This window comes from Lepidochelys kempii, chromosome 7 (assembly GCF_965140265.1).
Source record: "Lepidochelys kempii isolate rLepKem1 chromosome 7, rLepKem1.hap2, whole genome shotgun sequence".
Lineage (NCBI taxonomy): Eukaryota > Metazoa > Chordata > Testudines > Cheloniidae > Lepidochelys > Lepidochelys kempii.
Window position 1 is genome coordinate 52,551,532 of NC_133262.1, and position 15,477 is coordinate 52,567,008.

The following is a 15,477-nucleotide window of genomic DNA, read 5'->3' on the forward strand; positions in this document are numbered from 1 at the left end:
TGGACATGCACCAGCCTTTGTAACCTGAGCAGATTCCCCAGGCACTTTAGACAAACCCACTGGTAAGAATAAAACATTAAAATAAATTTATTAACTACAGAAAGAGAGCTTTTAAGTGATGGGCATAAAGGTCAGAGATATTTACCTATGAAAATAAAAAGTAAACACGCATTCTAAATCCTAAACTTATAGACTAAGCAAGATTTGAATCAAACAGCTTTTCTAACCTGACTGGATGTTGGAGGCAGGTTACAGTTCTTAATACACAGGCTGAATTTCCTTCTCTGCTTGGGACAGTCTCCTCAGTTCAAAGTCTGTGTCTTCCTGGCATTCTTATTGCCTTCAGTGTAGGTGGGGCAGGAGAGAGGTGGAATCATGGTGCCATGCCACTGTCCCTTATTTTATACTCTCAATTCATGTCCCAGACATGTCCTGGTTGGCCTTGCTGAGTCACAGAGTTGAGCAATCTCCCATTGTGTGGTGCTTATGCAACTGAGTCATAGAGTTGAGCAATTCTTATTGTGTGATGCTTACACAACTGTCTTTTACAGAATTGTAAATACCTTGTTTACAATTCCCCTATTGATCAATGGTCATTTAACGCCCGCCTGGGTATGGGTTACCACCCTTTAGTCACTGGAGAGCTAGCAGTGGGCATTTCCCAAACTCACAACATAGTTTAATACCAACCATATAGCAAATCTTATACACACTAACAATATACATATTTTGACAGAACAGTGGTTTTCAGCAGATCATGAGCTTTCATATGACGACTTGCAAGGCACACTTTGTTTGAAATATCACAACCATATACCAATCATGAATATGGGGGTTACAGGATGCTACTTTGAGGTATAGCATGTCACAACCATGCATTATTGTATGAACTTATTATTATTATTTGTATTACCATAGCACGTAGGAGCTCTAGTCATGGACCAGGACTCCATTGTGCTAGGCACTGTAAAAACATAAAATACTTTTATCTTGACCTCTCTAAGGTGACAGTCCCAATCTTTTCAGTTTCTGTGCAGATGAGAATTTTACTAAGCTTCTAATTATTCTCATCACCTTTCTCTGAACCCTTTCTCCTTCTGCAGATAGGGTGACTAGTCCTGAACCCAGTATTCTAGGTGAGGGCATTTCTATTGATTTATAGCACTGCATTATAATATATGTAGATAATAGTAAAAACATGGGGCCCAATTAAGTAAACTAGTTTAAGAAAAAAAGAAAAAGAAAAAAGAGTGTTTGGGGAAGGGACCCCAAATGTCCTGGGCCCTGCAATTTCAGGCTGTGACCCTGGCTATCTCCAATATAGTCTTTATGTTGTGCTTTGTCAGCTGCATTCCTAAATCTGACTAGATTACAGCATGAGCATTCCCCTATCAGTAGCCTGGCTGACCTCTCGCAGAGGCTCAGGTTTGGCATGGGCTATGTTTGTAAAACTGTTTCTCTTCTAGGAGGAAAAAAACAAAAATCTGAAGGCAGCAAAGACTCCTCTGCAGACCACTCACAAATGGAGGAGAATCCTGAGGGAAATCAGTCCGAAGCTGAGACCACCCAGCTAGAGAAGGTACTATTGGTAAAAGGGGCTTGTGGGGGATAAGAAAGGGGTGAGTAAAACAGAAAGCGAGGAGAGGGACTCTTAACAGTGATAGAAATCTCAGTTCAAGAGCTCAGTGCTGCTTTCTGACATGATCCTCACATCTGAGCTTGGAAAGTCGGTTCTTGTTTGAGTGTCCTCTGCATATTTCTGGTCTTGTGATGCACTGACCAGTGTAGCTGAGACAGTGGAACCTTCTGGTAGTGTTTGAGCAGATTCTAAAGGTGTGGCTATCGAAGGTTGCATGGCTGTTGCCACCTAAATTCCTTCCAACCACAGCAGCAAAAGAACGTGAACCTCTTTGGATTTCTAATGTACTCAATGCTTTTTTTACCTCTGTCTTCATGAACAAGGTCAGCTTCCAGACTACTGTACTAGGCTGCACAGCATGGGGAGGAGGTGACCAGCCCTCTGTGGAGAAAGAAATGGTTCAGGACTATTTAGAAAAGCTGGACAAGCACAAGTCCATGGGGCCAGATGTACTGCATACGAGGGAGGTCCTGGATGACTGGAAAAAGGCTAATGTAGTGCCCATCTTTAAAAAAGGGAAGAAGGAGAATCTGGGGAACTACAGGCCAGTCAGCCTCACCTCAGTCCCTGGAAAAATCATGGAGCACATCCTCAAGGAATCAATTCTGAAGCACTTAGAGGAGAGGAAAGTGATCAGGAACAGTCAGCATGATTCATCAAGGGCAAGTCATGCCAGACTAACCTAATCAACTTCTATAACAAGATAACTGGCTCTTTGGATGAGGGGAAAGCAGTGGACGTGTTATTCCTTGACTTTAGCAAAGCTTTTGATATGGTCTCCCACAGTATTCTTGCCAGCAAGTTAAAGAAGTATGGGCTGGATGAATGGACGAAAAGGTGGATAGAAAGCTGGCTAGATTGTCGGGCTCAACGGGTAGTGATCAATGACTCCATGTCTAGTTGGCAGCCGGTATCAAGCGGAGTGCCCAAAGGGTCAGTCTTGGGGCTGGTTTTGTTCAATATCTTCATAAATGATCTGGAGGATGGCGTGTACTGCACCCTCAGCAAGTTTGCAAATGACACTAAACTGGGAGGAGTGGTAGATACGCTGGAGGGTAGGGATAGGATATGGAGGGCCCTAGACAAATTAGAGGATTGAGCCAAAAAGAAATCTGATGAGGTTCAACAAGGACAAGTGCAGAGTCCCGCACTTAGGACAGAAGAATCCCATGCACTGCTACAGACTAGGGATTGAGTGGCTAGGCAGCAGTTGGGCAGAAAAGGACTGATGGGTTACAGTGGATGAGAAGCTGGATATGAGTCAACAGCGTGCCCTTGTTGCCAAGAAGGCTAACGGCATTTTGGGCTGTATAAGTAGGAGCATTACCAGCAGATCAAGGGACATGATCATTCCCCTCTATTCGGCATTGGTGAGGCCTCATTTGGAGTACTGTGTCCAGTTTTGGGCCCCACACTACAAGAAGGATGTGGAAAAATTGGAAAGAGTCTAGCGGAGGGCAACAAAAATGATTAGGGGTCTGGAGCACATGATTTATGAGGAGAGGCTGAGGGAACTGGGATTATTTAGTCTGCGGAAGAGAAGAATGAGGGGGGATTTGATAGCTGCTTTCAACTACCTGAAAGGGGGTTCCAAAGAGGATGGCTCTAGACTGTTCTCAGTGGTGGCAGATGACAGAACAAGGAGTAATGGTCTCAAATTGCAGTTTGGGAGGTTTAGGTTGGATATTAGGAAAAACTTTTTCCCTAGGAGGGTGGTGAAGCACTGGAATGGGTTACCTAGGGAGGTGGTGGAATCTTCTTCCTTAGAGGTTTTTAAGGTCAGGCTTGACAAAGCCCTGGCTGGTATGATTTAGTTGGGGAATGGTCCTGCTTTGAGCAGGGGTTTGGACTAGGTGACCTCCTGAGGTCCCTTCCAACCCTGATATTCTATGATTCTAAGATCCTTAGCTAGATAAGTGCCTTTTTACCTTTTAGACTAGTTATTGTTAAGATCAGATCTCTTTGATTAATGAAAGAGAGTGTCTGGCCTCAAATTCAGATGCCTCAGGTTCTGGTGGAAGATATTCCAGCATTGAAGAGTGAAATTTTCTTGTTTGATACATAGGATGTCCAGTAGTGTTCATTCGAGTCTGACACTGATACCTAAGACCTGATCATTTCCTAAACAGTCTTCCTGCTCTTTCACATCACTTGTCACACAATATCGTCTTTCATCGAGTGCACTGTGAGTTTTGCTCTTACCATAGATTCATGGAATCTGGAGATGTCAAAACTCTCTTAGATCATCTTTTCAACCTTCCTGGGGTGAAGGTAGTATTGGTCTCTTTAGCAAATTTTCTAGTGCTTTATTCAGTCCAAAGTGGTGATGCTTTCACCACTTCCTTAGGAGACAATTCCACGCCTTGACTACCAAGAAGGCTTTCCTGTTGCTCAACCTGGGAAAAAAAATGTGGAAGACGGAATGTGGGAGAAGTTGTCTTTATTGAGCTGGGATAGTTTAGGGGGAGCAGAGGGGAGTTGGTTTGTGTTGGAGAAAATCATGCACTCAAGGGAAACCCCTTGGCTGTTTTCACACGTACCAAATAATGTAGAGTCCTGTATTGTAGGACCAAAATTTTTTACATGCAGTATTCTTTACCAGAGCACAGATGTGACCATTGGCTTTATTCTGTTATTAACATTGCCATTTTCATTTCAGGACACCACTGAAAAAAAGTCAGGGATCCCTTTGGTGCAGCTGCAGAGTTACCGTGCATTCTTCCGAGAGCTAGACCTTGAGGTGTTCACCATCCTGCACTGTGGGCTGCTGACCAAGTCTATTTTGGACTCGGAGATGCACACAGAGGTAAGTGTAACAGAGTAAACTTGTACCAAGAGGGGCCAGAAGGCTGCTGCAGAGCTGTAACTGGTTCATTCTCACCGAGGGTTTGGAAGACTTAGCCTCCTCTGCTTAACTAAAATGGAGATAATCCAATCTCATCATGGCCCATAACCCAACTGCAGAAAGTCAGTATGCTGCTTCGGGGAAGGTATCCACATCCACACAGGAAAAGACAGGTGCCTTAGAAGGTCCTAGGACAGATAGTAACACTATAGCTGTGGCAAATAGATGTTACTTTTGCACCTCCAGCTGGTGCTCCATCTTGAGGCTCTTTCAGCTTTGATCAGTCTCAGGCTTTGATCTCTCTTACTAACCACATGGGACGTGTTAAACCCTTTGGAGCTAATGGGGATTGCAAGTCACAAACCACATGTTTTAGTGATGGCACATCACTGATGTCACATCCAAACCATTCTCAGCTACTGTCAGAACATCATGTTCACTCCAGTCACTTTCCCAACCAGACAGGACACACACAGACAGGGCACATGAGAAGAAAAAGAGAGAAGACTCTTTCCTTGGGCAGGCAAAGTATCATGTCCATGAAAGGGCAGATGGGAAAGACGGGACTGGAGGTGCATTCCCACTGCTGCATGGAGTTTTGCCCCTCATCTGCAGTGCAGTAACCAACATCAGATGAGTAGGCAGAACCAAGTCCTGGACCAGTTAGGGTATTATGGTAATACCTGAGAAACCAGGACCTTGAGGTTTGATAGGCCCAACACCCATAACTTGGATTGAAAAATAAAAGAAGGCATAGAAAAGGACATACACAAAAACTGACCAGAGTAAAGACAAACAGAGTTGATTTTGTGTCACTGGGATTTATATTTCTCAGTCCATGGAAAAGTCCGAGGCTGTTCACAGCCATCCTTCCACAGTTTTCCATTAGCTCTTCTAAAGCAAACCATCTTAGCTGAAAAATGAGGGAATTGACAGGAGTCTCAAAACAAAGTTCAGACAAGAGCCCAGCATGCATTGGGTAGTCCTGTAGCATGAGTTTGATTAAATTACTTCCAGGTCTTTCCAAACAGATTCAGGGTAAGAATTCATAGGCCTTAAACTTCTTAGACTGTCTCTTGGAGATATGCCAGGTCAGTTGGTCCTGTTCAGTTGGTCCTATATACACACAGCATATAGCTGCCACAGATGTCCAATGTGTAATGGGGAATTTTGGGGATCAGTGTTACCCTAAATTACCAAGTTTAGGTAATCCATCCTATGTATAACCCAAGATCCTGTGTGCCTACTTTTGAGGATGGTTAATGGAGATGAACATACTGAACTATTTTCTTCCTTGAAATTTTAGGCCAGAGAAATTGTACAGTTAGGGCCAGCAGAGCTTGTGTTCCTTCTGGATGATCTTTGCCAAAAGCTGGAGCACATACTGATGCCACCCGCTGCAAAGAGAGCCCCTTTCTTAAAGGTATGTACAAAAGGGAGAGGTGGGGCAAAGTGTTTACTAGCTAGAGGCACGGAGAGTGAAATTCACCCTCAGGTAGACAGCCTGAAGAAGGCATCTGTGCTAGATTGAAGCTGGGGATACCAGTGGTGCATTGGCCTTATGTATGCTCTCTACACAGGGCTGAATTGGAAAGAGCTTCCCATATACTTAGGCTTATTACAGTAGTGCCTAGGAAATGGCTAAGGTCAGAGCCAATTGTACTGGGCAGTGTACAAACAGAGCAGTAGACAGTCCCTGCCCCAAAAGCTTACAATCTAAATAGCAAGACTGACACAGGGTAGGGAAAAGGGATAGAACCTGCCAGCAGTGTGAGCCGAGGGCTGGGCAGCAAAGGGCATTAGAGTGCTGCCGTTTTTAATTGTTTTTTGTTTTTAATGTTGTGGTTTAAGTTTTGTTAGCAGGGGATTTGCTAAACAGAAAGACACAGGAGTGGAGAGAGGACATAGATGGGAAGGGGTGCAGAAGAAGAGGGAGGGGAGGAAAGGATGAAGGGCAGCTGGAGTGAACCTGAGGTGACTAGACTGTGAGGGACGGGGTGAAAAGGACTTGGAGCATCATTCATGGCAGTGTCCCTAGGTCCCTGCCTCAGAACCTGCTGAGGCTGCTTCTGTGTCTGCCCTGCTGGCTACAAAGTTGCTCTGGTGTGGGGAGCTGGCTTTTCCCTGGAATGTGCCTGCTGCTCCAGCCCACCTGCCTGGGGGTGCCATTCATCAGGATGTGCTGAGCTATGTTACTTAGAAGGGTTAGTGACACCCCAAGTCGAGGCTGCCTGAGCATTTCCCTTTGTACATTCTCATAACTATCTCAGACTTGCATCTTTTAGGGCTGATATTTTTCAGGTCTGCCTGAGGGTGAATATTTTGTTGTTGGAAGTTTTGAGTCCAGTTGTTTTGGAGTATGACGAGATTGAAAACTACACTCCTTTTCCATTGTGCCTTTCTTCTGTTTACCAGCTGTAGCACCGTCTTTGGAGAGGCAGACTGGCCTTGTGCTGAGACTCAGGCACTGGGTTGAGACTTAGAAGAGCTAGGTTCAGTTTCCAGTCCGGCATGGGACATCATCCCTCTGTGACTTGCCTCTCCATCTGTCACATGGGGCTAATAATCCTTCCTTTCTCCCAACCTTTGTTTAGTCTGTAAGCTCTTTGGGACAGGGTCTGAGGCACTACATTTTGTACAGCGCCTAGCACAATGGGCCATAGTATCAGCTGGGGCCTCTAGACTCTACCATAGAACAAATAATAATAAGTTGTTTGCTGGAGCAGTGGCTTCTGTTTGGAGGAAAATTTCCTTTTGTAAGGAAGCAAGAAAGATTCAAGCAGGAAGTGAGTCCTCCCCATAGGTCTCTACTGGAGTCTCTTCTCCAGTAAATAGTTTCTGGAGGCATGCCAAACCAGCCTCCATCCTTCCCTATTCCAGAACTGTTTGGCAGAAGGAATCCCTGCTTCACAGAGGCTTGTATTATCGAGAAATAATAAGAAAACTTTACACTTTTGAATTCATTCTTTTGTCCCACCCCTTGGCCTTCCAGGTTGTAGACTTGTCCCCTTTCCTCCACCTTGTCACAAAGATCCCAGAGCTCTGGCCAGACAGACCATTGTCACATTCTCTTGTCGCCCATTCCCAGCCTCTGGCAAACAGAGGCTAGGGACACCATCTCTGCCCGTCTTGGCTAATAGCCATTGATAGAGCTAATTTTTTTTTTAACCCTGTTATAGTCTTGGCCTTCACAACATCCTCTGGCAGAGTTTCACAGACTGACTGTGTGTTGTGTGAAAAAATACTTCCTTTTTTTTGTTTTAAACCTGCTGCCTATTAATTTCATTTGGTGACCCCTAGTTCTTGTGTTATGAGAAGGAGTAAATAAGGAAGTGTTATGTACTTTCTCCACACCAGTCATGATTATATAGACCTCTATCATATCTCCCCTTAGTCGTCTCTTTTCCAAGCTGAAAAATCCCAGTCTTAATCTCCCCTCATACGGAAGCTGTTCCATACCCCTATTCATTTTTGTTGCCCTTTTCTGAACCTTTTCCAATTCTAATAAAAGCAACAAGGAGTCTGGTGGCACCTTAAAGACTAATGGATTTATTTGGAATTTTTTTCAATTCCAATATATCTTTTTTGAGAAGGGGGGACCACATCTGCACACAGTATTCAAGATGTGGGCATACTGTGGATTTATATAGAGGCAATATGCTATTTTCTGTCTTATTATCTGTCCCTTTCTTAATGATTTCCAACATTGTTTGCTTTTTTTACTGCCGCTACACATTAAGTGGATGTTTTCAGAGAACTTTCCCCAATGACGCCAAGATCTCTTTCTTCTGTGGTAACAGCTAATTTACACCCTATCATTTTATATGAATAGTTGGACTCCGAGCCTACAGTTCTGTTCCCACCAGGACTCTGGACAGTGGTAATCAGCAATCAGATAGCAACATTTATTTAGAACAAAAGCTTTTCAGAGAAAACATATCTTAAAAACAATAAACCCCCCCTAAATGCAATGCTTGCTTTTCCACAAGAGTTGCCAATCCCTGGCTCTGGGAAGATTAAATTCCTTTAGACTCCTCCATAGAGCCTCTCTTTCTTTGTCAGCCTGTCCCCCTAGATGGCTTCTGACAAGTCCCCTCACCTTCGTAAAAATCAACACACGCTTTAACTGTTTGTAGCCCTTTTATCTGGTAGGCTCCAGCATTGCAAAAACAAGTTTACAGCATATTGGAGGCAAGACGTAGGATCTTTGACCCTAACAGCTGTACCCTGTTGTCTTTCTAGTGTATATCTGGATGTTCTTATATGGGAAGCCATTGTGTTGCCTTGCCTCCCTATTCTTTTCACAGCACAGGAAAGGAAAGTCCTATGACCCAATGACTTCCCCTATCATTATTACATCAGTAGTCATTGATTAATACATAACAATGCTTCCAGTATTCATAATTAAGGCTAAGATTTTTTCACACATATTTTTAGTAAAAGTCATGGACAGGTCACAGGCAATAAAGAAAAATTCAGGGAAGCCCATGACCGATCCATGACTTTTACTAAAAATATGCATGACAAAATTGGGAGCTGCGGGGTCACTACACGGCCCTCGGGGAGCCCTTGGTGAGAGCTGAGGGTCCCTCCGCTACCCATGGCTAGGAGCTCTGGGGGCCACTGCCACCCACAGCAGCTAGGAGCTGTGGGGGTCCCCCACCACCCATGATGGCCAGGAGCTACGGGGGTCCCTCCACCACCTGCAGAGGCTCGGAGTTCCCAGGGGCTCCGCTTCCTGTGGCAGCCAGGAACTGAGGGGGCACCCACCGCCCACAGCAGCTCAGAGCTCCAGGGCACATCCACTGCCCAGAGACCGGGAGCAGTAGGGCACCCATGCTGCTCGTGGTGGGTCAGAGCTTCAGGGGACCCTGCTGCCCACAGTGGTTCGGAGCTCCCACGGGCCCCACTGCCTGCAGTGGTAAGGAGCTGCGGGGGTGCCCCGCTGCCCGTGGTGGCTTGGAGCTCGGGAGGGTGGGGCGGGCACAGTTCCTAACCACGATGGGTAGCAGGGGGACTCTGCAGCTCCCAGGCACTGCGGGCTGAAGTCACGGAGGTCTCTGGAAGTAATGGATTCCATTACTTTCATGACCTCCGTCACAGAATCGTAGCCTTATTCATAATCTTGTTACATATCAGCTCCATTTGTGACACAGGTGTCTAAAGTTAGCTTTCTGAGTCCATGTTCACCTAGAGCTCTGATCTGAGTCTCAAAAGTGCTTAGTAACTAGCAGATCCCATTGACATGTGTTTGTTTATGTCCAACAAATGTGTAAATACCTGTCTATAATAACAAAGAAATTCCAGGAGTCGTTTTATTTCTGAAACTGCAATTTAGATGAGAAAAACTTACCAGGACTGTAACTGCAAGAAAGACAACTATAAATGAATGCTGGAATTAAAAAAAATGTATAGTGGAAATCGAGGAAACTCTCATTTCATTTTTAAACTTAAAAAATAAAATGTGCCCTAAGCACCCTTAACTCTTCCCAAGTAACCCCGCCCAAATTACCAAAACAACCTTACTTCTGCACCTCGTGCATTTTTGACACAGAGAGAGTTAGCGACATATTCATTCAAGAATTCCTACTTTTTTAAGGCCAGAAGGGGCTGTAATCATCTACTCCTGTATGTTCTTCTTTGTGCTGTGGTCCACAGGTCTGTTATAATGGTACATTGGCCTGCTTGCAACTATTTGCAGCTTGGGGACAAAACCAGACCTGTCAGTCACTCAGTGGGAATACCCCATCCCCTGAAGTTCCTTCCTGGGTTCTTTGCCTGCTGCAGTGTCTCTTAACCCTTCCAGACTACTGTACCCCTTTCAGGAATCTGATTTTGTCTTGTGTACCCCCAAGTTTCACCTGACTTAAAAACTACTTGTTTATAAAATCAGACACAAAAACATAAACGTGACACAGCACACTATTGCTAAACAGTTGCTTACTTTCTCATTTTTACCATATAATTATAAAATAAATCAATTGGAATATAAATATTGTACTTACATTTCAGTGTATATTCTATAGAGCAATATAAACAAGTCATTGTATAAAATTTTAGTTTGTACTGACTTCGCTAGTTCTTTTTACATAGCCTGTTGTAAAACCAGGCAAATATCTAGATGAGTTGATGTAGCCCCTGGAAGACCTCTGTGTGCTCCCAGGGGTACGCTTACACCTGGTTGAGAACCACTGGTCTACTGCATCACCGGCGGCTCCCCTAACCTTCCCTCTGCAGACCCTTTCAGAGGGAAATTCCAAACTTCATTTTAAAATTTTAAACTAACATGTTGTCTAATTCCCAGCCACGTCCCAGAGCTGCATTTACTCTTTGGGGAGATTGTCCCCTCAGCTCTTCTACCTTTGGAGGTATTTTCAGTGGTTCGTGCCCACAGGCTTCACTGAGAACATCCAGACGCCAAAGGAAGGATCCATGTCTCCTGCTTTCACCTTATTGAGCGGGGAACTCAGCCAGTTCTGTGGGCAGGATGCAATTTCCCTCGCAGCCCAGAATGGGCAAGGTCACCTCTGACCCTTTCCTCAAGCAGGAGAGGAGGCAGACAGGATTGGAGAGGATGGCTCTATTGGGCAAGGAGCAGCCAGGGCCAGACAGGCTCACCTCAACCCACCTCCCCAGACAGGAAAGGACACAGGCAGGGTTGGAAAAGAACTGGCTCCAGATCAGATGGCTCCCTCTCCCGCACCTTCATGGGGGAAGTGAAGACAGCAGGACAGTGCACCAGATGGAAGATCACACTGTAGTCCCTATAGCCCTCACCAGCAGCTCTGCCTCTGACTGCAGAGTTCATCCATCTCTTCCCCTCCGCTTCCCCACCGGTCATAGATAGAGGGCACTGGACACAATACGGACACTGCCAACAGCAGAGAGTGTGGTAAGAGGCTTTGGGCCCAGCTCCCTTCCCATAGTGCCACTTTTATAACAGCCCCCACCACCCAGGAGATTCCTACACCCCAGACTGGGACCTCCTGAGGAACACAGCCTCACCTGGCCCAGAGAGGGGAGTTTCAGGGCAGCCCATTCTTGAGCCTCAGACCAGCACTTTCCTTGAGGGACCCAGAAGGGCTCCAGCTGGCGAGGGGAGACAAATAGGCCTGGCCTCTTTCAGGACAGGGAGATCAGTAGCCACTGGAAATATTTTCAGAGCAATCTCTGAGCCCAAGTTCATGACCCCACTGAAACAGGATTATGGGGGCAAACTCTTAAAAGGGAAATAAATGAATAATAAAATTAGTGCTCTTTTTCCTGCTCTCCTTCCTGGAATGCAGCATGGCACATAATCCTCAGCACCTGGTTGCCCGTCTCACCTTCATGGCATGCAGCAGGGCAGATCCATGTAGAAAAGACCAGTTTATAGACCTAGAATATCAGGGTTGGAAGGGACCTCAGGAGGTCATCTAGTCCAACCCCTGCTCAAAGCAGGGCCAATCCCCAGTTTTTGTCCCAGATCCCTAAATGGCCCCCTCAAGGATTGAACTCACAACCCTGGGTTTAGCAGGCCAATGCTCAAACCACTGAGCTATCCCTCCCCCAAGTGCTGATTCCTCTCTTCATGCCCCCATCCAAAGCATTCTTCCTACTCAGGGGAGGGAAGCCACATCAGAGTCACTGAATTACATAGTAAAATATATTTAAAAAACCACCAGACAAAGAGGTTAGATTCTGTCAGGCAAGAGTACAGTGAGTGTGTGAAACTGCATTGCGGAGGTCTGCAGCTGCCCTAGTCAAGCTATAGCTGCACCCTGGGAAGGTGGGAGAGAGGGATGGGGATTTCCTGCCACACCTCAAAGATTGGAAAAGCATCAGTCTGTCTTCCCCAGCTGAGGGTCGCCAGGCCCTAATGTCCTGGTTATTGCTCCAAACTTCTGTTGCAGATTGACATATCTCCCCACCACCTCTCCTTCCTCCCCTGCACTGATCGCTGTGGTGTGACAAGAGAGACAGCAGCCCAAATGTGAAAGAACTGGCAAGCAGTGAGGGGCCTCTTGGCCCACCACTCATTTCTAGTCCGTTTTTTAAAGCCAGAAAGTTCTTCGGTGTGCGCCAGTCATATTTAACCTGACACAGATAAATGTGGCTATTTTCCTTGGTGTTCCTAACTGGGAGAGATGCTTACCTGAAAGAGTAGCCTCATCATTATCCAGGCTCTTCGCAGGCAGCTAAGTCCACGCAGGCATCACCTGACTCCATGAAATCTCTCAGTGGTATCAGAACAACAAAAATAAACAAATATGATCTGTCATCTGACACCCCAACTTGCCTTGCAGGCTGTCACTAGTAATGCTAACATGGGTGAACAGTACTGTAGGTATGATCCCTTGCAAGGCAAAAAACCCACAGCCTAAAGGCTTCTCTCCGGTTAGAAGAGTCATCAGAAAAGTTGACTTACCATCCTGATTCCTGCCAAAAACTATAGAAAGGAATTCACATCATAAGACAAGGCTGTGAAGCACAGCCAGAGAAAGTACCTCTTTGCAAGTAATAGCTAGACAAAGTGCAGGGTCAGTAGCTGTTCTCTCTTGCCTCGGCTATCGGTCAGTCTCTCAGTCAGTCCTGTCTGGAGTTAGGCCCTTGATTGGTGCCACTCTCTCTGTTTTAGAGCAAAAGGGCTGTCTGTCTGTCTGTCTACCTATCATCATCAACACCATCATGGCAATTACCAAAGGGACACGGCCTCCTTGCAGTTCAGGTGCCCACTCAGATTGATCTCTGGGTTGGTCCTTGAGGTGCTCTTGCCTGTATATTCAATTTATGTCCATTACTGTGATGTGGAAAAAGCTAATGTACTCAATGCTTTTTTTGCCTCTGTCTTCACGAACAAGGTCAGCTTCCAGACTACTGCATTGGGCAGCACAGCATGGGAAGGAGGTGGCTAGCCCTCTGTGAAGGAAGAAGTGGTTCGGGACTATTTAGAAAAACTGGACGTGCACAAGTCCATGGGGCCGGATGCGTTGCATCCGACAGTGCTGAAGGAATTGGCGGATATGATTGCAGAGCCATTGGCCATTATCTTTGAAAACTCATGGCGATCGGGGGAAGTCCCGGAAGATTGGAAAAAGGCTAATGTAGTGCCCATCTTTAAAAAAGGGAAGAAGGATGATCCTGGAAACTACAGGCCAGTCAGCCTCACCTCAGTCCCTGGAAAAATCATGGAGCATGTCCTCAAGGAATCAATTCTGAAGCACTTAGAGGAGAGGAAAGTGATCAGGAACAGTCAGCATGGATTCACCAAGGGCAAGTCATGCCTGACTAATCTAATTGCCTTCTATGATGAGATAACTGGTTCTGTGGATGAAGAGAAAGCAGTGGATGTGTTATTCCTCAACTTTAGCAAAGCTTTTGACACGGTCTCCCACAGTATTCTTGTCAGCAAGTTAAAGTATGGGCTGGATGGATGCACTACAATGTGGGTAGAAAGTTGGCTAGATTGTTGGGCTCAACGGGTAATGATCAATGGCTCCATGTCTAGTTGGCAGCTGGTATCAAGTAGAGTGCCCCAAGGGTCAGTCCTGGGGCCGGTTTTCTTCAATATCTTCATAAATGATCTGGAGGATGGTGTGGATTGCACCCTCAGCAAGTTATGCAGATGACACTAAACTGGGAGGAGAGGTAGAAATGCTGGAGGGTAGGATAGGATACAGAGGGCCCTAGACAAATTAGAGGATTGAGCCAAAAAGAAATCTGATGAGGTTCAACAAGGACAAGTGCAGAGTCCTGCACTTAGGACAGAAGAATCCAATGCACCGCTACAGACTAGGGACCGAACGGCTAGGCAGCAGTTCTGCAGAGAAGGACCTAGGGGTGACAGTGGACGAGAGGCTGGATATGAGTCAACAGTGTGCCCTTGTTGCCAAGAAGGCCAATGGCATTTTGGGCTGTATAAGTATGGGCATTGCCAGCAGATCGAGGGACGTGATTGTTCCCCTCTATTTGACATTGGTGAGGCCTCATCTGGAGTATTGTGTCCAGTTTTGGGCCCCACACTACAAGAAGGATGTGGATAAATTGGAGAGAGTCCAGCAAAGGGCAACAAAAATGATTAGGGGACTGGAACACATGAGTTATGAGGAGAGGCTGAGGGAACTGGGATTATTTAGTCTGCGGAAGAGAAGAATGAGGGGGGATTTGATAGCTGCTTTCAACTACCTGAGAGGTGGATCCAAAAACGATGGATCTAAACTATTCTCAGTGATAGCAGATGACAGGACAAGGAGTAATGGTCTCATGTTGCAGTGGGGGAGGTTTAGGCTGGATATTAGGAAAAACTTTTTCACTAGGAGGGTAGTGAAACACTGGAATGCATTACCTAGGGAGGTGGTGGAATCCCCTTCCTTAGAAGTTTTTAAGGTCAGGCTTGACAAAGCCCTGGCTGGGATGATTTAGTTGGGATTGGTCCTGCTCTGGGCAGGGGGTTGGACTAGATGGCCTCCAGAGATCCTTTCCAACTCTGTTATTCTATGATTCTATGATCTTCTCCTGTCACCAAAGTTTTTGGTGCCTATGTGATTGCTGGCCATATGGCGGCATTCCCAGGTACACACACTTCGGAATTTATTGGTCTTCCATTCTAACAACAGGTCCATACCAGGAAAGCCACCAAAACTGAACCAGTGCTGAAGGAGGTGGTTGCCGGTTTCGGCTTCAAACAGCCGTGTTTCTGATCTTGTGCTGCCACTTGATATGGAGCGGCCCACAAAGACAAGAATCAAAAATGTCAATTCAATATTCAGTCTCCCTCAGAACCCACATTTCACTGCTACACAATAGAGTTAGTATAACTATGGTTCTATAGATCCACCATTTCAAAGCAATCTTGATGTCACAGCATCCTCACATAGGCTGCTGTGAAGGGCTGCAAGAGAGCTATTACACACGCCCGACCAGGCACTGCTTCCGAAAATCTCTGATCAATGGCACTGGGATGCAGCGACATCCTCGAAGACTTACATGGCAGAAGTTGGATTAGCAAAGTGGT

The 15,477-nt window shown here is 45.8% G+C and overlaps 1 protein-coding gene across 7 annotated transcripts in view; it reads left to right on the top strand.

Annotated features, from left to right (window-relative positions):
• Window positions 1–15,477, top strand: part of FANCD2 (FA complementation group D2) — a 188,664-nt gene that overhangs the window by 81,295 nt on the left and 91,892 nt on the right. For all 7 annotated transcript variants that reach the window (XM_073352723.1, XM_073352724.1, XM_073352719.1 and 4 more), the window contains 3 exons: window positions 1,467–1,579; window positions 4,299–4,445; window positions 5,791–5,907. In XM_073352723.1, coding sequence (XP_073208824.1) covers window positions 1,467–1,579; window positions 4,299–4,445; window positions 5,791–5,907 — 377 coding nt within the window. The remainder of the gene's footprint in view (window positions 1–1,466; window positions 1,580–4,298; window positions 4,446–5,790; window positions 5,908–15,477) is intronic.